At 50.3% G+C, this 23030-nt stretch overlaps 11 protein-coding genes across 11 annotated transcripts; 7 read left to right on the top strand and 4 right to left on the bottom strand.

Annotated features, from left to right (window-relative positions):
• Positions 1-187: 187 nt before the first annotated feature.
• On the bottom strand, positions 188-3803 carry N7518_003958 (putative histone deacetylase complex subunit (Hos4); the record flags this gene model as incomplete). Its single annotated transcript, XM_057184885.1, has 2 exons — positions 188-400; positions 453-3803. The coding sequence occupies 2 exons, from the start codon at positions 3801-3803 to the stop codon at positions 188-190; spliced, it is 3564 nt and encodes a 1187-aa protein (XP_057041655.1).
• Positions 3804-3827: 24 nt separating this feature from the next.
• Positions 3828-4016, top strand: N7518_003957 (uncharacterized protein; the record flags this gene model as incomplete). The annotated part of the gene is made up of 1 exon (XM_057184884.1): positions 3828-4016. The coding sequence occupies one exon, from the start codon at positions 3828-3830 to the stop codon at positions 4014-4016; it is 189 nt and encodes a 62-aa protein (XP_057041654.1).
• Positions 4017-4830: 814 nt separating this feature from the next.
• N7518_003956 (putative 3-oxo-5-alpha-steroid 4-dehydrogenase) lies at positions 4831-5878 on the top strand (the record flags this gene model as incomplete). Its single annotated transcript, XM_057184883.1, has 2 exons — positions 4831-4929; positions 5009-5878. 2 exons carry the CDS (start codon positions 4831-4833, stop codon positions 5876-5878), a joined length of 969 nt encoding a protein of 322 aa, XP_057041653.1.
• Positions 5879-5929: 51 nt separating this feature from the next.
• On the bottom strand, positions 5930-6878 carry N7518_003955 (uncharacterized protein; the record flags this gene model as incomplete). The annotated part of the gene is made up of 2 exons (XM_057184882.1): positions 5930-6592; positions 6774-6878. 2 exons carry the CDS (start codon positions 6876-6878, stop codon positions 5930-5932), a joined length of 768 nt encoding a protein of 255 aa, XP_057041652.1.
• A 348-nt stretch (positions 6879-7226) lies between these two features.
• Positions 7227-7796, top strand: N7518_003954 (peptidylprolyl isomerase; the record flags this gene model as incomplete). The annotated part of the gene is made up of 3 exons (XM_057184881.1): positions 7227-7358; positions 7487-7589; positions 7642-7796. The coding sequence occupies 3 exons, from the start codon at positions 7227-7229 to the stop codon at positions 7794-7796; spliced, it is 390 nt and encodes a 129-aa protein (XP_057041651.1).
• A 183-nt stretch (positions 7797-7979) lies between these two features.
• Positions 7980-9323, bottom strand: N7518_003953 (UDP-galactose transporter HUT1; the record flags this gene model as incomplete). Its single annotated transcript, XM_057184880.1, has 2 exons — positions 7980-9045; positions 9097-9323. 2 exons carry the CDS (start codon positions 9321-9323, stop codon positions 7980-7982), a joined length of 1293 nt encoding a protein of 430 aa, XP_057041650.1.
• Positions 9324-9779: 456 nt separating this feature from the next.
• On the top strand, positions 9780-10442 carry N7518_003952 (uncharacterized protein; the record flags this gene model as incomplete). The annotated part of the gene is made up of 1 exon (XM_057184879.1): positions 9780-10442. One exon carries the CDS (start codon positions 9780-9782, stop codon positions 10440-10442), a length of 663 nt encoding a protein of 220 aa, XP_057041649.1.
• Positions 10443-10759: 317 nt separating this feature from the next.
• On the bottom strand, positions 10760-15125 carry N7518_003951 (uncharacterized protein; the record flags this gene model as incomplete). The annotated part of the gene is made up of 5 exons (XM_057184878.1): positions 10760-11742; positions 11793-12014; positions 12068-12154; positions 12206-14687; positions 14742-15125. The coding sequence occupies 5 exons, from the start codon at positions 15123-15125 to the stop codon at positions 10760-10762; spliced, it is 4158 nt and encodes a 1385-aa protein (XP_057041648.1).
• A 424-nt stretch (positions 15126-15549) lies between these two features.
• On the top strand, positions 15550-17472 carry N7518_003950 (KRI1 family protein; the record flags this gene model as incomplete). The annotated part of the gene is made up of 2 exons (XM_057184877.1): positions 15550-15761; positions 15827-17472. Exons 1-2 carry the CDS (start codon positions 15584-15586, stop codon positions 17470-17472), a joined length of 1824 nt encoding a protein of 607 aa, XP_057041647.1. The 5' UTR covers positions 15550-15583.
• Positions 17473-19081: 1609 nt separating this feature from the next.
• On the top strand, positions 19082-20531 carry N7518_003949 (putative mitochondrial ADP,ATP carrier protein (Ant); the record flags this gene model as incomplete). The annotated part of the gene is made up of 5 exons (XM_057184876.1): positions 19082-19132; positions 19310-19331; positions 19413-19489; positions 19684-19929; positions 19983-20531. The coding sequence occupies 5 exons, from the start codon at positions 19082-19084 to the stop codon at positions 20529-20531; spliced, it is 945 nt and encodes a 314-aa protein (XP_057041646.1).
• A 617-nt stretch (positions 20532-21148) lies between these two features.
• N7518_003948 (uncharacterized protein) lies at positions 21149-21943 on the top strand (the record flags this gene model as incomplete). Its single annotated transcript, XM_057184875.1, has 1 exon — positions 21149-21943. The coding sequence occupies one exon, from the start codon at positions 21149-21151 to the stop codon at positions 21941-21943; it is 795 nt and encodes a 264-aa protein (XP_057041645.1).
• Positions 21944-23030: the final 1087 nt, after the last annotated feature.

Below are 23030 nucleotides of genomic sequence, written 5' to 3'. Positions count from 1 at the left end.
TTTGACACGGGGATGCATGATTACAGTGTGACTACATAAGAAACCCAACAAAACTACCTAATGATAGTCGAATCATCACTGAACGCAAGAGGTATCATAATCGTACAATCAGAATCCGAACTGTACACCGCTTCGCTGAATTGCTGACATTGCGCCGGGTCCTGGCGAAAAGACGCTGAAAACAAAACTAGACGTATGTACTAGACCGAGAAGGGCCATAACCATTGAGCCCGGTTCCATTGGTTTCGACCGAGGATCCCGGGCCATGGCCATTAATTTGGGGAGTGCCGAAATCTGCACCAGCCGTCGGTGGCTCCGGATCGACGTGCATGTTCAAGAATTGCAGCTCTAGGCCATGCAGGTGAGGGATGTGTGGGACGAGGTCTGTGAAATCGGAAAGCTAAAATACTTGTTAGTTTGAAGCATAACTTGCAAGGCACAAGAAAACTTACTCGGATCCAGAAGACATGCTCCATCTCGAAATACTTGGGGCGCGTGTCACAATCCTTCTGCATGATCTGTCCGATGCTCGAGCTTTGGAATCCAACATCATCCGTATGGGTCAACATGCGACGGGTGACTCGCCACAGATTCACACGTTGAGTCGGTGTCGCCTTTCGCTTCTCCCAGCTGGGGTACTGCGAAAGTTGGAGATCATTGGTAGCCAGAAGAGGCGCAACCAAATAGTTTGGGATCCATTTCTCGTCGGCGACATCCACATCACAGCTGGGATCGAGTTGACGGGTGAGAGCGGTAACGAGAGGCATAAAAGACTTGAGCCAGTCATGGCTTTTCGCGCGGGGGTTGTTCGAGCCCACGAGGTTCGCTGCAACACGAAGGCGACTTGGAAGTGCCTCACGACGTCGGTGCTCTGCTGCCTCGCGATCGCGGCGCATCTTGGCAGCTCGAGCACGTTCTTGCTCCAACCGCTTCAGACGATCATCTTCAGCTTGTTTGGCGCGTCGTTGTTCAAGCTCTTTGCGTTTGCGCTCTTCCTCTTCGGCTTTTTCAACCTGAGCTACTCGTTCAGCTTCTTTGGCAAGTCGATCGCGCTCGGCTTCATCTGCAATGCGCTTTTCGTTCGCGGCGCGCTCGTCTTGCACCTTCTTAGCCTGGGCTCTTCGACGCTCATGGGCTTCAAGCTCGAGACGTTTAGCGACGGCCATTGTGTCTTCCATGGTATCGGCTTTGGGCTCATGCGATTCCTTTCTCGTATCACCGTTCTTTTTAACGGCATCATGACGGGGTGAAGTTGGGCGGGTTGGAGGTTTCTTGGAGGTGTCGATGGATTTGTGTGGTTGAGGTTCAGCAGCTCGAGTAGATTCGTCATTTGGTCGGCGAGGATGTGGTTTACTGACATCTTCAGGTTGCCTCGATGCAGTGTGTGTAGCACCAGAAGACTTATCTTCAGAAACAACCCGTCTCTTCTTTTTGCGCGACTCAGGAGATAAGCGGTCAGCGTCTGTGCCACGGGAACGAGATCGTTCCGGAGACCCATCAGTGCGAATGCGCTTCAAAGACATTGTGCTGTCAAGTGCTGTGTCAACACGCGGCTTCGGTGCCTCTTCACGTCCAGATAGCGAATCAGACGAAAATAGACTTGGCCTACGCTCCTGTGGGCGACGTCCAGGAATGAGTCGTCTCTTTCGGATGTCTTCGTTGGGTGCCACCCCACTAGACTCGCTGTCTCGTCTAGCGGATAACGAAGATTTGGGTTTGGAGGAATCCGATGGTCGTGATGGATCGTGCTCTTTTTGACGACGCTTTTCTTTGATTAAATCCATGTCTTTCAAAGAATCGCGATTTCGGTTGGCGTTGGGGCTGTTGTTTTTTTTACGCGCGACGGGAGAGGAAGAGGTTCTGCGTGGGGGGCGTTTCTCCTCCTTCTCTTTTCCACGAGCACGGCGGGGCGAGTCGTCCTTGCGACTCTTGTCGGAACCAGCAAACCTTTCATACGCGTCCTTCAGAATCTGATGCTCGTCCTCCCAGTTCTCACCCTGTCGATTGCGAGACAGTTCAAAATATGTTCTTTCTTCAAACAGTCGACGCGTAGGGTTGAATCCGGGTTGGTTAAGGATAAGCTGGATAACAGCGCTGTTGCCACGACCAATCGCAGCAAGCATAGGCGTGTTATAACCTGGTTTCTGACCACGTAACGGGTTTGGATCCGCGTCTGCATTGCCCATCGCATACAAAAGAGAGAGCACATCGTGATGGCCACCCTTTGCCGCAGCAATCAAGGAAGCATTGTCAGCTTTCTGCAAAATATTCAGAATGCTCACCACCCCAGCCTCATCACCTTTGGCAGCAAACTCTCGAAGGTTCTCGAATGTGGGTTTCGTCCACAGGAGGTCATTTCTCGTAGCTTCGCTTCGCCCACCCTTCCGTCGATTTGCTACACCCACTGGAGGGGGGCTGCGCATGGGAGGCGAATCTCGGGGGCTAGCTGCTGATCCTCTAACTGCCGAAGCCCGTCGCGAAGAAGGTTCCTTGCTCTCTGGTCTGGTATTTTCCTCTGAGCGTCGTCCAGGCCGCAAATTGGCCTTGGCGTCTGCAAGCGCTTTCCGCATCTCCTCGTATTCATCATCATCTACAAAGGACGGAACCAACTCATAAGGTTCATCGCCTTCAGCATTCACAGTCCGTGGGTTGGCACCTGCATCAAGCAGAAGTTTGACCACCTCCACATTCCCATTCTCCACAGCATCAATCAACGGTGTGTCTTTGTCAATGTTTTTAGTGTTAATCTCGCAGCCTGCATCTAGTAGGAACTTAACGATTTCGGCTTCGCCAGCAAGTGATGCGATCTGCAGGGGGGTGTTGCCTGCATTATCGGGGATATTAATGTCTTCTGGGCGTTCAGCATGGCGCATCATCACTTGATCATGTTTCCGGTCCGCACACGCTCGTGCAAGAGGAGTCCGGCCACTCTTGTCACGCAACTTCTTCGGTCCCATTTGCTTAGCAGGCGATGCGGACGCACCGACTCCAGAACCAAGCTTCCGTAGATGCGCTCCCGGCAGTGGAGAACTGCTTTGAGAAGAGGACGTCGATTGTCTGTCTTCGGAGCTATGTCGCCCAGAGCCTGTGAGCACAGGGGTTGGCGCCTTTTTCTTCGGGAACTGAGAGCCAGAAGCAGATCGTTGGTGAGAGGGTCGACTGGGTGAGAGTGATCGCGCGTTGGACGGAGGTCTGGAGAGGCGTGTATTATTGGTATGTTTAAGTTCCTGCACAGGATGTGCGCGACGATGATCTTGTTGTTCCTCAGCACTGTCACTTAAGCTTCGCTTACGGAAAGCACGAGGTATCTCTGACGCAAGGTCGACTCCATTGGTAACGCCTTCCGTTTCTGACATCTGCGAATCATCGACCTTTTCAATCTTGACCACCGATGGCGAGATTTCTCGGTGGCTTGGAGACGGAGGGCTGCGTTCCTGCTCGCGTTCGCGTTGTCGAGTGTCGTCAAGCACCCGTGATTTCTTTCGCTGATGTCCATCGGTTCCGTTAGGCTCATGGCGACTCGGATCGTGTTTGATATGCTTCCTTTTCTTCTCCGGTGACAAGGACTCCCGACCTGATTGAATTATTGTCTCAGCCTCCGAATCCGCCCTAGGACTAGGAGGCCCGTCCTCCTCCCCTTCCGAATGTACACGTGTCGGTCCATTGCTGTTTACCCGTGGGTGAGGGTCTGCACGAGCTTTGCCTGGTGATGAAGGACCAACAGGGTCTGGCTTTACCGTGGCAAGCCTATTCTGACCGACGTCCAGGGCAGCTGGTAAAGAGACTGCCTCGACATCACTCATAGCGATAGCACTCGAAGACTTGAAATGCCGCTCGTCATTTTGGGGGGAAAACGCGACCGACAAAACAACCGTGGTCGACAACGCCAGCAGTTGTGCGCGGACACCGATCCTCGACCGCGGGTTTCACCCGCAAAGAGAGTCTTGAAACGTGGGCAATACCGCTCCGAGATACGGGAGCGATACGGAAAGTTGGTCGAAGAGGTCCGGATATAGGATTTACTGGTATGGATATATAGATCGAGGATGAGATCGAGGGTTGTTTTTCACTTGGGAGTTGAATGGGGGAAGAAAGAGAAATAAAGAGGAAAAGCGGGAAGGGAAAGGAATGGGACTGGATTCATTGGGCTAGGGCTCCTCACTGGGGCAGGTTTGGCCACAGTAGAATCATCGAGCTGCAGGTTGGATTTTGGCTACTGGAAACATGCTTGTATCTTAGAGGGGGTGAGGTTATAACCCATGTTGATATTTGATTATTTCAATTTTTGTTTTTTCATAATCCGTTCTTGGATGTCCTTCTCGTTCGGCGAAGACTCCATACGGGAGACGATACGGTTGATACGGTTGATACGGTCGATACGGCTGATACCGTGATACCGAGAAAAGGGGGCACAGACCTTTGGCCACTAACCCAATTTGGATGTTGCAAATGTGACAAACACCCTGACCAGACTAGACCCAATACGGTCAAGTGGATTTGCCTCGAAAAGTCGCCACTCAGCGCACCGGCCCATCCATTTTGTGAAGCCTATTATCATGAAACATCTCTACAAGAAACTTAGAGCTAACTCTTATCAGACGCAAATTGCCTCTTTATCTTCTATCTACCCTAATTGTTCTTATCCCTGAGCTAACCCCGAGGCCGAACTAACTCCAAACGCCCCCGTTGGCGAAAGGGATCGGCGGGGGGGGCTGGGTTTCTCCACCACAAACACCTCTAAAACACCTCACTGATATCATCACAATGACACTAAGTTAAAGAAACAATACGAAACAGAGACGGGGGAAAAAAAACGCTCATCCAAGAGCCATGTCTCTAATCTCTCAATGGGTAGATCACACCCTGGATGCCACTGGCATGGATGCCGTGGATGCTCTACGCGCGTTCTTCCTGCTGGCCGCCGCCACGGTACGATACGCGCTGTGATAGTGGTGATAGTGAACACCACCTGCAGATGAACCCGACTAACGCCGACCCCCCTATGCAGACATTCTCGATCAGCATCCCAACCTCACTACGGTCCCGCTTCCTCACTTACGGTCCACGCGCGGCCTCGGCCTCGACCGGCTCTGCACCATCGACCGCCCATAACCCTCCCACCCAGAGCAAGGGCTTCCTTGACTATCTTGCTACTTGGCAGGTGCCACATAGTTATTTCACTCATTTCTATGTTGCATCTGTCCTGTCGTCTGTCTTCTGGATTGCGCAATTGCTATCGCGGGGTTTGGTTTTCCAAGCCATTGCATCCCGCGTCAGCGAGGACCACCAACGTCATTCCATGTCCCTGACTCAGTTGGTGATCTGTTGTGTTCTATTGACTATACAAGGATCGCGGCGGTTATGGGAGTGCTTTGTTTTCTCCAAACCCTCGTCGTCCCAGATGTGGTTTATGCACTGGTTGTTAGGCTTGGGTTTCTACCTAGCGGCAGGGGTTGCAATTTGGATCGAGGGTTCCGGCACTCTGTTGACCAAAAACCTGACCATTGCTCATCTACAGATGACCAACGCCCCAAGTTTGCGTACTTTCTTTCTCGTCCCGCTCTTCCTGGTGGCGTCTGGTTTGCAGCATGACTCCCATCACTACCTCTACTCGTTGAAAAAATATACCCTTCCGGAGCATCCCATGTTCCGCGGTGTTGCCTGTCCCCACTATGGCGCAGAATGCATCATCTATCTCTCGTTAGCGCTGTTGGCTGCTCCGCGAGGTGAATGGATCAATAAAACTATGTTTTCTTGTTTGGCTTTCGTCGCGGTCAACCTGGGTCTGACAGCTCGGAATACCAAGCAGTGGTATGCGCAAAAGTTCGGCAAAGACTCGGTGCAGGACTGGTGGTTTATGATTCCATATGTTTACTAACATAGAGCTAAAAATAAATAAAAGAACCGGAATTTGGAAATGAGGTAATCGTTACCTCCCAGCTAAAAACTTCAAGGTATTCCCCATCTTCACAACCTGAAGCACATCCCTGTACGTAAGGCTAGTCCTCGTCTTCCGCTCATACCACCCGCTCTGGTACGGTTCCCTCTCTCGCAAGAGCTCCCAGTTGCATATAGAGCGAGAGCTAAGATCCTCATCTCTCGTCGTTTCCTCGATGCCATGTAAAAAGTCTGTGTACATCTTGCCCCTCGTGATCAGGAGACTCCGTCTCTCCTGCAAGATCCTGTATTGGGGCCTTCGGTTTGTGTCGGGTATCCCGGCAACATCTCTTCCGGTCTTGGCTGGTGCCTCATTTTCTTCCCTGTCCTCCTGGGCATGTTTGTGGTACAAATTGAGCACAATTGGTGCCCCTAGACTCACTGTCGCAACGAGGGGATAGTACGCAGCTCCATCTTCGTGTGGCATGATCCCCTGTCCAGGTTGGTACTCATTTACTAGGACATGATTGGGCGCCTTGTGTGGCGCATCGTTAAAGATACACAGGGCCTCAAACCGCGGCTCGACGATCGGTGATCGAAGCCAAGCTGGTAAGGGCGATTCGAGAAGAGCATTGCCCTTGGTGAGGGCTGATGGCCATGTTTGAAGTCTGCGGTGCGAGAGTTGGGTCCAGCGCGGCAGCGGTGCTGACTTTACCTGTGAATTGTTGCAGTGAGTGAGATCTGAGCATGAATAAGTGACATGCAACGTCTAAATAGGTATAATTGAAGAAAAATGACATAATGATAACCACATATATTCGTGCAATATTTGACATCAATCCCTTAGGGCATGGTTTCTGAGGACACATGTTCACAAGAAAAGCACTGTCACTTACCTTCTGAAGTAGCCAGTCCTCCTCGTCTTCTGTAATGAAGTCCGATATATAGAATGCATCCTCGGGCAATGCGATGATGCGTGACTTTTCATGATCAAATCCCATTTGGTTTTCAAACTCGGACTAGTAGATACGTAGTCCCTAGTCCTTGCTGACTTCGGTCCTTTGTCTCAGCAATCGCTATCGATGAGGGGTTGGCAGTGTAGGCGAAGGGAAAGTAGAGATAAATGGTTTTGTAGAAATCAAGACGCTGCAATGTGTAAACTGGGATAATTCCATACATATGCCTAACTAGAACTCTTTAGAGCAGAGAGTCAATACACCCGCATCCACGTCACACATCCTTTCTGCCTGACAGCCTCAGGCATCAGTTTCCACCCCACATCAACTCAATCTGAACAAGCAACGGCCGAGACAGCGATAACAACGTATTATTGATACCTTTCCTCCACAATGGCCCCCAAGAACAACGCCAAAGCCGCGAAGGGCAAAGGCAAGGATGCCTCTGCTGACGACGCCAAGGGAAAAGGTGGAAAGGGAGGAGCAGTGAAAGGCGCACAGTCGATTAACGTGCGGCACATTCTTGTATGTTTTTTGGCTCTTCTCTTTTCAATCTCGGATCCTGTGCCTATAGTTCTGAGGGTAGCCGATATACCACCAGATCCGTGGACAGGGGAAAGGGTTGTTATATAGCTCATTCTAATCACATCTAGTGCGAGAAACACGCCAAGAAGGAAGAAGCCCTAGAGAAGCTTCGCAATGGCACCAAGTTCGATGAGGTTGCTCGTGAATTCTCGGAGGATAAGGCTAGACAGGGTAAGTAAGTCTTTGAGGGACGATAGTAACACGGCTGATCTCTTTTCCGCAGGAGGGTCGCTCGGATGGAAGACGAAGGGCGGGCTGGACCCTGCATTTGAGAATGTTGCTTTTGAGCTTGAAACTAGCACAACGGGAAATCCCAAGTATGCTGAGGTCAAGACTGGGTTTGGATATCATATCATCATGGTTGAGGGGCGGAAGTGAGCTTCTTCCCATTACTTACGTCCTCTGAAAGACGAACGATCACCTTAAGAATATACCCACAAAAGACCCGAGAAAAATATGTAAAATGAGAAGCCACCCAGAGGCTGTAACTTGCGGTTTATATTTTGGGAATCTAAATGCTCTTCAAATGAAGGCTTATCTATAAAGCCTCGCAAAAAAAACTCACAACTTCTTCTTTGCAGCCTCAATCTTCGACTGCTCTTTCGCCTTCTTCTCTGATCTTTGTACCACTGCTTCGGCGCCGATGCCGCCGAAGACCAGACTAATCCCCAGCCACTGGCCACGGGACAGAGAATGCCCGAACCAGAAAACGCTGAGGAGCATAGTCAACATCTTACGTGTAACGGTGACAGTGACAAGCAACAGTGAAGAGAAACGAGACAAAGTGTGGAAGATGAAAAGCTGGCCAACAGCCCCGCATGCCGCGAACCCAAGGACATGCTTCAGTGCCTCCGGGTGGCGAGAGAGGAAAGAGAAGGCACCAAACAGTTCAGTCTCATTAGACGGGGGAATGGGGAATGGCAGGAGGTTGTGCAAAATCCCGCTCTGTGAGAGATGCGGCATGATCAGGAGGTACGCAGAAGTCAGAACGGTCGAGAGAACATTCTGAGCGACCATCATCTGGGGTCCGGTGAAGCGGGTGTACAGCTTGGGCGAGGAGAAGACGTGGTCTTGCGTGGTGTTGGTCAGGCCATCCAAAAGGAGGTTGATTGACAACAAGAAGATGCCCCAGCCGGAGGATCCAGACTGGTCCTTGGCAGCGACTTTCTTACTAGTTCCGGGGTGGTGCAGACTGAAGGTTGCGACGCCGAGAGTGACCATCAGGACAACACCGTATTTGTACAGTGGGTATCTCTTGCGGAATATGGTCAGGTGCAAGACCATCACCGGGAGGAGCTTGCATGACTTGGCGAGGATGAAGGTCAGGTAGTCAATGTGTTCGAGACTGGCGTAGCCGAAGGGTGACGCAAGTGACGAGGAGATTGCAACTAGAAGCAGGGGGACGATGATCCGGCGTGTAGGGAAGATAGATGGAATTTTTTGGCCACTCGGTGTTGAGAATAGTAGGTATGCAAAGCCGGTGATGGCCGCGAAGAGAGATTGGACCGTGTTCAGCACCAGCGAGTAGGTGAATCGCTCCGTTGGAGGGTTTGGCTCCGCAACGGTTGCAGGACGAACGAGATAGCTGGTTGTCGTGATCGCCTCCTGTAGCACACCCCACGAGAGGCTTTTCGTCTTGTTAGTTTCTCCGGCCAGTCCTAGCGGTGGAGGCACTTACAATGCCGCATATATACCGAGAACACAAATCGCAAGTTGCGTCAGCCCAGGGTTGTCGGTGACTGTCTCCAGGGCCGCTGATGCTTCTTCGGACACGCTTCCCTTGGCGGTCGAGTCTGTGTCTGTATTGTTTCCAGAATTTTGTCCCACGTCGGACTCTTCTGAGATGTGCATTAATTGAGAAGAGGGGGCTCTCTTGAGCGGCGCGGCTTGCTTTTGTCGTCCCATGGCGAGTAATTAAGGCGGAATACAAGTTGAAAATCCAAGCGACTCGAACAAGACAAGGCGATATAAACTATGCGAAAAGGTGGGAAAATGACCCTGTGTCGAGGATAGTCCTAGGTTGTCGGGTCCTGGAGTCCTGAAACCAAAACAACAAGATGCCATGTGTTCTTACTTCGCCTTATTATGATCGCCACCCCACATAAATTTTTCTGTTCTATTTTTATTTGAACTCATGGTGCAAAGATGGAAGAAGTATCTGACTTGCCATTCTTCATTTTATCATTCCAAATCTCTCTTCTAACCTCGGAGTCTCCAAGCCTCTTATCTCAACTATACAATCCAATTGAGGAAAGCGGTGTCAATAAATCAGATCTATCCAGGCGGTGAATCCCAAAAATCCTCAACCGGAGCTCCTCTGTTAAGTCTTACAAGACAAAAAGCTCCAAGAAAATATTCATGATGGCAGACAGACTGGAAGCCACCAAACAGCCCAAGGCATCGGCGATCACCGAGCGCATCACCGAAAAAGGCTATGAGTCCCCCCACCTCGCAACATCCGCCCAGGTCCAGCACAACCTCGAACACCAACACCTCTGGACCTCTATAAAAGGAGACATCATTCCTGGACGATCAGACGACTCAAACACATTAAAAAAAGAACCCCGCCAATCACCACAAGAACCAATCCCTCTGCTATCCGGCTACCCCCCACACCGCGTGTACACACATCCAGATGAGCAGCTGTACATGCTAGAAAACGGAATCCGCGATGAGGACCTGAAGCCGGAGCGGATTTTCGTGGTACCAACTACACAGGGTCAGCCGTGGACCTTGCGTCATATGGGTGCTGTGTTTGACCGGCTTCCTGAGTTCGAGCAAAAGGCTAAAGAGCATGATCGATCTGTCGGTCCTACAAGCATGCAGCCGGAGGCGGCGAATCTGAATCCTGAAAAGGCAGAAAAGCTGGCTCAATACTATGATAAGAAGGAGAAGACTCGTTTGACCAAAGAATGGGGTGCGCAAAGGTTTTTGCTTGCTATGGTGGATAAGGGGATGGGTGGGGACGGGACGGTGGCGTATTATGTTGTGCATGAAGGTGAGGTGAAGCCGAGGCAGAACTGAGTGCGTGGATATTGATGGTTCTCATATGTACATAATAAACCTATTGCATTCTCAACCCTTACGGGTTAACTATATGATGTGACGAATACTCATTCAAAAGAGCAGTGAAATGACATTATCCATGTGGTATACAGATATACAGAGTACATTCAAAGCAATGACGACTTGTATGATATGCGCCGGAATTATACACAAGGTTTTTTGACATATGATCAGCTAGCCACAGGGTATAGTGATAAGCAAGAAGCAAGAAATGAGATGGCTGTACAGAAGGCTTGACAATATGCTCGGAGACGGAAACTGCTGTAGGAAGAAAATCAAGGAATTAGGTCACGATCATTGGATATGACATGTTCTTGCTCCATTCGACAACTCGAGCAGTACTCCTCATGCCACTGCTTGACGTTGTCAGCATGCTCGGCAAAGACACGCTCAGCTTTGGTCGTTCGGCCCGTCTGCGAGTCGTCGCCCGGAGTGGCCTCTCCGCCAAGGAGAACCTCGACCTGGCGACAGCGCCGGACTTCCTCGCGCAGCCAACGCTCCCATTCCGTCTGGACGACCTCTTTCTCAATACTGTTCACGACACGCAATGCGACAAGAAGGTTGTGTCGATACATGCCAAGACGCTCACGAGTTTGCTGGAAGCGTTTGATGGCGCTCTTGGTCAATGCATCCCGGGGTCCGGATGGACTGAGCGACAGAGGCATATCGACATACCGCATGGTCTGCTCGTGGAAGGTAGCAAAGCAATCACTGGCATTGCCGGCGCCGGGCCAAATTGTGGAGTTTGCAACCGCGTCATCAATATCCCGCATGTAGATAGATTTGCTCATAACGAGGTTTGGCTGTACACCCAGCCGTGCCATGAAGTTGCCTGCATGTCTCTCGTGCCACCAGTCCCAACTATCCCGCGAAGAATAGTATCCATTCAAAATGGCACTTGTAGCCAACATGGTCAGGATGATCTTGTGAGCACTCATGGTCTTCCAAGACCAGCAAACTACGTCAAACGCCCACACCATTATGAAGGAAACACTCGTTTCGAGGAATGACAAGAAGGTCTCGAAAAGAAGGTCGTGCATAGCACGCTGTGTTCGGGGCTTGCGGGGTTCCAGCTTCAGGTTGGAACCAGCGCCACTAAATTGGGAGACGTTGTTTTGGCGTCCAACATGGCCGAAGATCGTGATGGCTTTTTTGGTGCGACTGTGTGCACCCAATCGACGTACTTGGTCACTGACTAGGTCGACAAGATCCAAGGAGTCTTGTTCTAGATCTTCACTTGCTTTTTTGTCGATCACGTCTGGGTATGTTAGATTATTCGAATGGGAGGGATGGGAGGGGATAACTCACTTTTGAGGCCGTAGGGAGACCACAGCCACTCGACTTTCGTATAAATAGCAAGCTTGCTCTTCGACTTGGCCTGGAATGTAATGACAACCTTGGTAACCAACCGGAACGAACGTCGGAAGGGGAGATGCCACGGAGTCTTTTTATCTGTGATCACGTAGCACAGATGGTCGTTGAGAACATCAATGATCTGATAATCCGATATCGCATTTTCATGAGTACGACCTATACAAAATCAGTCATGGCTCGATCTCAAGATCATCAATAATCAAGCCTACCAAGGATATCTGTCGTGGCGATATTGTAGTGGAAGTCACGCTTCAGATGCCGCAAGTCCGTACTAGCCCATGGGCCTTGTTGGATCTCTTTGAAATGTCAGCCATGTATAAGTGATTAAGGATTTAGAATAAACGAACCTAGAGCTTTCCTCTCGTGTAAAAGAAGCTGCCACACGGCGCTTTTGTCGCCAAATAATATATGGAACAAAGCTTTAGGGCTTATATCGAGAATTTTTTCGGTCACCAAGACAAGATCGCCTTGTGGAACATACTCCACGGGTTGTGTTGGAAGTCTGAATTTAGCAATATCCCGACCACGGGCAGTCCTGCCTCCATCCAGCTCAAGATCTTTGTCAACGTAAATAGGCAGTCGAATGTCCTTCGCATGGCCCAGGTCTGTAGTTTTGCCCCCGTCATGTTTGATGCCTGCGAGTCCGGATGAAAGATCATCCCAGCTATCTGCACTGGAAGTTCGGGCTGAAGACTCAGTGTCCATCTTGATCAGTGCTTTGATCAAAGATTCTAAACTCAATTGCTCGACGGCAATGGAGCATTGGATCAAGAAGTTGAGTCGTTTTTGAAGCAGTCGGAGAGGTTCAAGGAAAGTTTTGATCGTAACCCGGCCAGGAGTATCACTGCCGAGGGGTGGAATAGTATGAAGGAAAAGGAAGTCACAGTCTCGCCCAGGAGCTGCAGTTACCTCCTTAATGCTCTCCAAAGACACACCGGTAGTCAAAACCAGTCCGAAATGATGGCTATAAAAGTAGATGTTCCTTGTTGTGACATAAGCTCGTCCGGGGAATTCTTGCTGGTTGTTAGGGCTCCAGGTGGCTCTGAACACCAAGACCAATGCTTCCACTCTCTTGACGTCTGGGAAAAGCAATCTGAACTGAGCATCTTGAATCCTCAATTGTTGAGGGTAGTAGCTGGGATATTCATACCCGATACCCAGTGCAACTTGCGTGAGCTTAACATCGTCCCCATCAAGGCTTACTGTCTGCCTGTGGCGTGGACCTGATTGCTGTCGGGGTGCCACTAAAGCACCCGCTGCATCGGGTTGTGCAGCAATCGTGTGTGTTGAGCCATCACCCAATGTAGACGGCCCATCAGATACTCCATCAATCTGGTGTTGGTCCCGTCGAAGCTTGTTCATGAAACCCCAGTTAGAGCTACCCCACACGTTCGCCATCATACCACTAGGCATACCACCCGTGCTATCAGAGACGCCTATCCCAATACCTCTTTCATTGCTCACAACCACTGCCGCCTTGCTCATGCTTGTGGGTGCCGGGGGATTGGCGAGCGTGGCAGGTGCAAGACTTGAGCCAGGATCATCCACGTTGCTTAAACTGCGACCTCGAGTGCCATCGACATTGGCGTTGAGTGGACCGGCGTTGCTGTAAGGGAGAATATTGTGGCTGGCAGAGATGAGACTGGCTATTCCACCTGCAGGGCCGGGGACGGAAGGAGATAGTGGAGCCGCATTGTTCGATTTGCGGTGAAGATCCAACTTTTGGATGAGTCTAGAGGTATGCTCTCTTGCATGTTCTCTTGCAGAGCTCTCACTATCGAAGCCTGTTGGTCTTCTGCTGCTTCCAATATCGGTACTATTTCTCATAGTATATCCATCACGGTCTGGAACAGGAAGCGTCATACTGCGATCCCCCGCTCCGGACTCATCGTTCGTATGAGGGGTAAGAGAGTCAGCAGGATCCGCAGCGAACTCCGCAGCCGGGGGTTGAGAAATTGAAAATGCAGGGTCTTGAACTGTGACTTTTCCAGAAACCGAGAGATCAGTGCTTGCGGGGTTCTCCAGTGCTTTTTGTTTGGCCGCCTCGAAGGCACCAATCCATTCCATCAGCTCCTTCTGGTTATCTGCCTGAAGTAGAATGGTATTGTTCTTGGTCTTCACTTGGAAGCAGAACCGGCGTTCCTCCTGTGATGCGGGACGGATACTGCAAAGCAATACACCAATTCTTTCACTCTCTTCAACACCGCCAGTACGAGAGCCCTGTACAAGACACCCAAATATGCCGTGCTTGAGAAAAGCCCACCGTTTGACCCAAATTGTGCGAGTAGGCTTTCCTGACATTGTGCGCAAATACAACCATCCTTGCTTCTCTGGTCTCATCTCTTTGCTCACATTAAGTGCCGAAATAGGACGAGAGCCAAGGTACGGAACGGTCGAAATATTGTAGTCCTCCAGTTCACGAGACGGTCGAGCCGCAAACTCCGCGGCTTCCTCAATGAGCTTCCGGGTGGATAGCAGCTCTCGTTTGGATGATTTCTCACTGCCTTCCATCTCATTAACCCAACCCTTAATACGATCCATCTCACGGGACCATTTCGAGAAGGTCCCGCTGTTGTGATTGTGAAATCCCCGGAATTCCCGCCATTGATCGCAGGAGATTTTGACCAGAAGTCGGTCCAGTGCATTTCGTACCTGAGGACCCTGTACTGAATAGTCCATTGATGCTTTCAGGTAGGCCTTGTGGGCTTCGTGCAGCTGAAATGCTTCTTCTCTCAGGGCCGAGGCCTCCTTGGACTTCGACTGAGAGGCATATCGAGCTTGGAGGTAATCGTACTGTTTCTGTGATTGCTCGAGGTTGCGGCGAATTTCCTTTGGACGTGTCAGATAATCCGAGAACAGATTGGATCAGGGGCTTCTTAATACCTTGAACTGCCGCAGATCCTCTTGAATGAAATCTCGAATAGGTTCGGAAATCAACGACTCCAACTTTCTGGTTGTTGCGATGAGTCCACTCCAAAGATCTTTAGACCCCTCACCACATCTCCTCATAGCCAAAAGTGTGTAATCATGGTCAACGACCGCTTCCGAGACCACGAGGGGATGTGTCGAGTAGGAAAGAAAGTTGTTCACTACACTCTCCATAGCGGTCAGCTCGTAGGAGAGCTTGGTTGCAGCTTTGGCATATCCGTCGAGCCATTTCTCTATGAAATCGATCTGATCGGAGAAATAAAGGGTGGTGGCACGAAAGGTGGGCGAGTCGAGAGCGGCTTCTTTGAGACCGACCGGGCTGGAAAGGGGCGCATGCATTAGTATACAAGAACGAGAATTCCAATATCAGACATATGAGATACTCACACAACGCTCACAAGTTTCCCAACTTGGGGTAACGGGGTTTGTGCTTGAGTCGACATCTAGGGCATGTCTCCGGCCATACACTTAACGCGAGTAAAGACCGAGACGCGAGAGGTGTGAATAGGCCTCCTCTCGTTCATGCCACTTGGTGATCAATTCAACTTCCAAGCCCTGGAGAGAACCCACGTGTATGATTTTCTGGCTTGTAGCGGTCTCGGCTTTGCCTGAGACCTCCTCAGACCTGTTCAGATGAGCCCCCGATGATCTAATTGGCTACGTCAAGGATTGGGTTTCTGCCTTTGTGCCTGATTTTCAAGGGTTTCAATGTGGCGAGCGGTGTGAGGTTTTTTTTTCTTTCTGCCAATTGGGGGTTTCGCCGAGTCGGTCTTCAATCACATACCTGATCACACAAAATGGAGCCTCCTTCTAAGAAGATGCGAAAGCTCTTGGATCAAGATAGCGATAGTGACTCTGGGGACGATGCTGGTGGAGTTCTCCTCGGCAAGCAGTCGTCTGATACCGGGTTCACGATCAATGAAGACTACGCTCGTCGATTTGAACACAACAAGAAGAGAGAAGAAGTTGCGAGGTGTACGTGCTTACACTCGAAATTTTTGCGCTTTAGTCGCATGTGCTAATATTGGCCTAATCCACAGTGGAAGCGAAGTATGGCAAGTCCTCCAGTCTTGGAAACCGCCCAGACGAAGACTCTGAGGATTCCGACTCCGAAGAAGAGGACGACAATGCAGAGCTCGCTACAGTAGCTCTGGATGCTGAAATCTCGGCGACTTTGAATGCTATTCGTTCGAAGGATCCTCGCGTTTACGACAAAGATGCCAGCTTTTACAGCAAGTACAACCCAGAGGAAACCGCCGCCGGAAAGGGCCCCAAGGAAAAGTCCATGACGCTGCGACAATACCATACGGAAAATCTTCTGAGTGGTGTCAACCCAACTGAAGAGGACAATACCCCAAGGACCTATGCCCAAGAGCAAGCCGACTTGAAGAATGCTATTGTCAAGGAGATGCACGGAGCGGCAGACAAGTCTGACGAAGAGATGGAAGATGCCGACGAGTTCATGGTCCGCAAGCCCGGCCAGGACATTTCGTTGCCTAAATCTGAAATCAAACTCGATATCGAGAATGCGGACAAAGACCCCGAGACTTTCCTGTCCAACTTTTTGTCAGCACGAGCCTGGATCCCCACCGACAGGCCAGAGTTGCATCCGTTCGATTCGGATGAGGACGACGACGTCGACCGGGCGGAAGCTATTGAAGAAGCGTACAACTTCCGATTTGAAGACCCCAACAAGATGAACGAGGTGATAGTCACACACTCTCGTGATCTCACCAACAAGCAATCCGTCCGTCGCGAAGAGAAGAGTTCCCGTAAGAAGATCCGCGACGCTGAGCGCGCACTCAAGGATGAGGAGAAAAAGCAACGCGAAACTGAGAAGAATCGTCTTCGCAAACTGAAGACAGAAGAACTACAGAAAAAGGTGGAGCAAATCAAGGAGGTTGCAGGACTTCGTGCCTCAAAATTCACGGACGACGACTGGTCTCGTTTCCTGGATGCTTCCTGGGACGACTCAAACTGGGAAGCGGAGATGCAAAAACGGTTTGGTGAGGAGTACTACGCCGGGGAGGAGGGCGAGGACAGCGAAAATGAGGGAGGCAAGATGAAGAAGCACCCTAAGAAGCCTACGTGGGATGACGATATCGATATCAAGGACTTGGTCCCAGACTACGAGGATGAAGAAGCGAAGCCCACAGTCGAACTATCAGAAGCCGAAGACGAAGATGACGACGAGGCTTCCGGATCTAAGAAGAAGAGCAAGGCCGAAGAGAAGCGGATTCAGAAACGTGAGGCCCGCAAAGACCGTCTTCGCATTGACGATGCGGTTGAGCGCAACCTGGATCTCGACATCACCTTGCTTCCTGGAGCTACAAAGAAGAACGCCACAAAGTTCCGCTACCGCGAAACCTCACCGCAGAGCTTTGGCTTGACGGCACGGGACATCCTCATGGCGGACGACATACAGCTCAACAAGTTCGCTGGTCTGAAGAAGCTCGCCACCTTCCGCGAGGAAGAGCAGAAGCGGCGCGATCAGAAGAGGCTGGGCAAGAAGGCCCGGCTTCGCGAGTGGCGCAAGGACACTTTCGGTGACGAGAATGGGCCGGTGTTCAAGTTCGGCGGTGATGTCCAACCTAGTCAGCCTAAGGATGCTGTGGATGAGGATAAGGTTGATATTAGAGAAGGAGATGGCACACGTAAGAAGAGAAAGAGGTCGAAGAAGCATTAAAAGTTGTTGCATCTGTCAATCTACCATTGTTTATACCTTTTTCGAATCAATTTATGGAATGAACCAAATTATTTTCTCTTTAACTTGATAGTATCTCAACTTCGAAAGTCATTGTGTCGAAATGAACGAAGTGCTGAAAAAACGCAAGTATACAGGTTTAGCACGTGCTTGATACTATGTGGTAGTACTCGGAATATATATTTGCTGAAAGCTATAACATAGAACACAAATTGCGACTCTAGTTTGTCGCCCAAATGTTGGAGATATTACAGCTATCATCATATCCTGAAGTTCTATTGAGAAAGACTTTCTCCAAATCTAGTGGTTTTCAGGCCCGTATGCATACCTGTAGGACTCCGTAGCTCCCAAAGCGGAAAGCTAACATGCGATGCGGGCCCACTCAGGCGCTAGTGGTTGCTGGGGTGAACCTCGGGAAATTTGATTTTAAGCTATAGGAAGCTCCAAATATTGCTATGCAGCTTGAAATGCGTTGGACGTACGTAGTGCTCCATACATAAAATTTCCCTGAGGACCAAGGGAGGTGGAGCCAATGTTGTACTATTGGGTACCTAGCATTGCCTAACATGTGAAGTACCTAGGTACATCGTCCATGCGGCGATCTATCACCTTAAGGTTTGTACCCGCGACATAAAAATAGTAGCCAGGAAAAATGTCTCATCAACCTTGGAAGTCTACGGATCCCTCACATATCGCAGTGTCGTCTCCGTATTACTGCAAGACCTGGGTGGGATCACATTTGCTCGATTGGGTTGTTTAGTTATGCTACAATGCCCTAGTTAGACAATCCCACAAGTAAGTACCGAAGGAACAAGATAGTGTAGAGAGGAGACCTGGGGAGAATCCACTCGCCCGAATACGAAAAAGGCTACTCCCTCCGCAACTAGTAATATCGGGTCGTTTGGGCTCAAGTTCGAATTCAAATGGCACACCCGAGGACGTTCGAAATCATTCAAAAGCCCCAGAACACAGGGCTAGAAGGAAATAATCCCGTCGGTGGCAAGTCCGAGATATCATTGTCTGGTTCGCCATCGGATACCCGGCCAGCAAAAAGGAGGTTGCCCCGGGAGGTGGAGGCCCGGCATTGGATAGGGAAATATACACCGTACCCCTACGGTACAATGCACCGACGCTTGGACCGTTGCTCGGGACTACAGGATGTCGATGATCACAGTGAAAACAAAGGATATTGACTGATTTCCCAAGGATAGAGACAAAAGTGACTCTGTGGAGTAGCTGTATTGCAGACAAAAACCGTGTGGTCCATTTGACAGTCCAACAAAGACCCCTATATGCCCATAGCACCGTCCAGACCAGTTGGCCAGATTGCAGAATTTTCAGTGGATCGGGAGATATCGGCAGGAGGCAAACCAATACCGACATGATAACCGTATTATACGGTAATTAAACCTCCTGGGCTTCCTGATTGGGCTTTAGCGCCCGGCGGTCGAGTATTTTTTTTTCTGGCCCCCCTTCCCGCCTTCTCTCTTCCTTTTTCTTCTTCATTATCCTCGGTGTCTCTTTCTTCTTGACACTCTTTCCATCTCCTCTCTTTTTTTTTGCATCCGGTTTCTTTTGCACTATCTTCAAAATGGGTTCCGGTGATGTTAACCAGGCCGAGAAGTCGATCTTCGGCATGCCCGTGAGTGTTTCCCTGCGAGCCTGTGAGAGCTGGCCTTGTTGTCGCGTGAAGATTCAAACCGATGAGATGTCCACCATCAAATCATCATCGAGCTTGTTTCGAAATGCGGTTTCAAGGCTCGGTCATCGCTTTCTCGATGTGAAGTGAACCGAGCAATCATGCTAACAGAATTTGCAGGGCTTCGTTGTCGACTTCCTGAGTACGTGTCAAGCTTGATATCTGCAATTATCAGCAATTGCTCGCTTCAACGTCTCGAGTTTTCATACTAACTGTGTATTAGTGGGTGGTGTCTCCGCCGCTGTCTCCAAGACCGCTGCTGCCCCCATTGAGCGTGTCAAGCTCCTGATCCAGAACCAGGTTGGTTACCACCCGTCGTGCACCGATTGGAATGAGCCAGAGGCAGGGAATCACAACAATTGATTGTGATTGAATTGGACATGAGTTGTGTTTTCGCATCGATCGCAGCTTGTGAAAAATTTTCTCCCTTGGCCCGTGCCATCCGGCAGCTCAATATTTTCATCACTTTAGTATCTAACCAAATCGATAAATAGGATGAGATGCTCAAGCAGGGTCGTCTCGACCGCAAGTACAACGGCATTGCTGACTGCTTCCGCCGTACCTCCGCCGCTGAGGGTGTTGTCTCCTTGTGGCGTGGTAACACTGCCAACGTCATCCGTTACTTCCCCACCCAGGCTCTGAACTTCGCTTTCCGCGACACCTACAAGTCCATGTTCGCCTACAAGAAGGACCGTGATGGATACGGCAAGTGGATGATGGGCAACCTTGCCTCCGGTGGTGTATGTATCTGAAAACCCTCTTACACACCGCTCACAGCTAACAAACCCTATAGGCTGCCGGTGCCACTTCCCTCCTCTTCGTCTACTCCCTGGACTACGCCCGTACCCGTCTGGCCAACGACGCCAAGTCCTCCAAGGGCACCGGTGAGCGCCAGTTCAACGGCCTCGTGGATGTCTACCGCAAGACCCTCGCCTCCGACGGTATTGCCGGTCTCTACCGTGGTTTCGGTCCCTCCGTTCTCGGAATTGTCGTCTACCGTGGTCTCTACTTCGGAATGTACGATTCCATCAAGCCCGTTCTCCTCGTTGGTCCTCTTGAGGGCTCCTTCATCGCCTCCTTCCTGCTCGGCTGGACCGTCACCACCGGTGCCGGTGTTGCCTCTTACCCTCTTGACACCGTTCGCCGCCGCATGATGATGACCTCTGGTGAGGCCGTTAAGTACTCCAGCTCCATGGATGCTGCCCGCCAGATCATCGCCAAGGAGGGCTTCAAGTCTCTCTTCAAGGGTGCCGGTGCTAACATCCTCCGTGGTGTCGCCGGTGCCGGTGTCCTGTCCATCTACGACAAGGCCCAGCTCCTCCTCCTCGGAAAGAAGTTCTAAGCGATCCACTGAAACGTGAGTCTCTTGCCACTGTAGTTATACTGAAAAAGGGGGTGTTCACCTCCCCCAGTGTAACCACTGGGCGTGGAATTTGAGGATATGGGATGGTCAAAAGATAGATGCGTCAAGAAATGGGTCCGAAGGATCTTGAAGCATAGAATGGTCTAATTCTTCCCTTTTTGTACCCAATGTACTTTACTGCCAGCAAACTATTTTCGTTTTTTCAACTTGATCCTCGTAAACATTGTGAAAGTAAATAAATAATTCTACTCAGCTACCAACGCGCTTCGGACCTTAGACGTGTTCTTTGTGCTGGCCTAGTTTTGATATATCAACCATTGAGGGCTGGCTGCCTGTATGTTGTATGCTTCTAGCTATGCGAACATAACTGAAACAAGCGCAAGCAAATAGCCAACCATTCGAGCCCCAATAATTTTTGTCATCGGAATACTTGACTGAACCGTAGGCAGACAAAAAAAAGAAAGAAAAGAAAGGTGTCCCAATGCGGCGAAGCTCCACAGCGGCAATACCCATGACGTCTAAGCTCCTTGAAGCTACAAAGCTCCTTCACTCCCCTACCTAAGCCTCCCAGAACAATAAGTATATCAACCTCTAAAATGTCCGCCCCAACAGGTATCCAAACCTACAACTCCGCGCCCGTGAACTCCAACAAGGAGGAAGAAGGCACGCACGCAACAACCTCGCAGCCCGAACCCGCCACAGCAATCGAGTCACTAGCAAGCGCACCCTCACAACCTCTACCAGCACTCGCAACAACAACAGCAACAGCCACAGCTCCCTCAAATCCTCCAATCTACACAACCACCCAGCCACCAGCACCACCCCAACCAGGCGCAACAGCAGTACAGCCGACCCCAACAGCAACATCAACAGCAACACCACCACCAACAACCTCCTTCCCGGAGACCGCGACATCTACAACCCAGTCTCCACCTGCACCCCAACCTGGCGCGCTCCCATCACCAGCAACCGCATACACAGGACCAGGAACAGCATCTTCCTCTCTAGTCCCTCCACCACCCAAAGCCGGCGAAGCCATCCCTCCACCGCCTCCACCAACAGCCCAGCCAACCCAGACAGCCCAGCCAACGCAGCCAAACTACACGCAATCATACTCCTACAACCCGCCGCAGCCTACTCCGAACTCAACCTCCACGCCTTATTCGTCTGTGTACCAGACGCACGCGGGATCGCAGACGCAGACTCTGCCGCTGCACTACGGTGCTGGTGCTGGGGCTGGATCTGGGTCTGGTGGCGGGGCGAGTAGTATCTTCCCCGAAGAGGAGGAGGGGTTTGTGGGTACGGCGAAGTGGTGGATGAGGTGGTCTGGGAGTAAGTTGGCGGAGGTTGAGAAGGGGGTTTGGAAGAAGATTAATGATATTCATGATTAGGGGATGGACGGGTTAGGTTGGAGTCTGTCTTATTATGGGGTTTCTGGAGGAGGATTTGCATGTCTTGATGGCAGTCTTGAATTGGGTTATGGACTTGGGAATTGTACTTGTAGTTTAGTTTGAACGATATCTTTAATGCCAATGCTTTGGTTGGACTTGCATCTTGAAAATGAGTAGTGGCGCTGGAGTGTAGTTCTGACTACGTTCTTCCTGGTAAAGCTCTGATACTTGGGCTCAAGTGTGAGGACATGCAGGCAGCAGCCTACATCTACGACGTTGTAAGGTCTTTAGATGAGTATAAGTACATACCATGAACACTTAGATTACAAATGAAAGAGAAAAATGGCAACTGAACTGCGCAGGATATGCGACGCGTTAAGTTTCTAAACTAGCTAAGTGATTATGTACTTTCATCCGCGTAAAGTATTCAGCCTCGAGAACTGAAGCCGAAACCTCCAGGGTAATGCAAGGATGATGAATCTGTAATGTACAACAGATTATGTGTAGAGCACATAAAGATAGACATAAATATATGGAGAGAGAGAGAGAGGCAGAGCAGAGGAAGAGGACAACTTCTCAGTTGGATCAGTGAAGATGACTGAGATTCCATCCAAGTCAGAAGAGCCAGTGCGATCAATAAAGACGACCAGAACCTCAATCCAGATGGCTGAGATCTTCCAAGTAATTGGGAGTTGCAAGCCGATATAAAAAAAGGGACAAAGTAGAGTATTAAAAAAGCCCGTAGGATGAAAAAAGAAACATAGGAGTCTTGAAGTAGTGGTAGCCGACTCAACTAATGCAAGGATAAACGCCAGAATGAGTAGGTGACAGACAATAGTACTGAGCCAACCCACGTAAAAATAGCAGAGCGGAGAAGAGAAGGGGTATTTGGAGTTGTCATAGTGGTAGCAGCGACGAAACTGCTACCCTGAATCGTCATGACAATGTGTTTCGTAGCAGGCATAAGAGGAAGGCGCAGACTTGAACGCCATCTTGGAAACCCAATACCACAAAGGTCCAACCCAACGCCCATCAATCGAGGTAGTTGCACTGCAAGCTAGCCAAATTTCCTGGCTTTGGACTTTTT

This window comes from Penicillium psychrosexuale (genome assembly GCF_028828465.1).
Source record: "Penicillium psychrosexuale strain IBT 29551 chromosome Unknown utg000003l, whole genome shotgun sequence".
Lineage (NCBI taxonomy): Eukaryota > Fungi > Ascomycota > Eurotiomycetes > Eurotiales > Aspergillaceae > Penicillium > Penicillium psychrosexuale.
The sequence above is the reverse complement of the archived record's forward strand: the minus strand, read 5'-3'. Positions and strand labels throughout refer to the sequence as shown.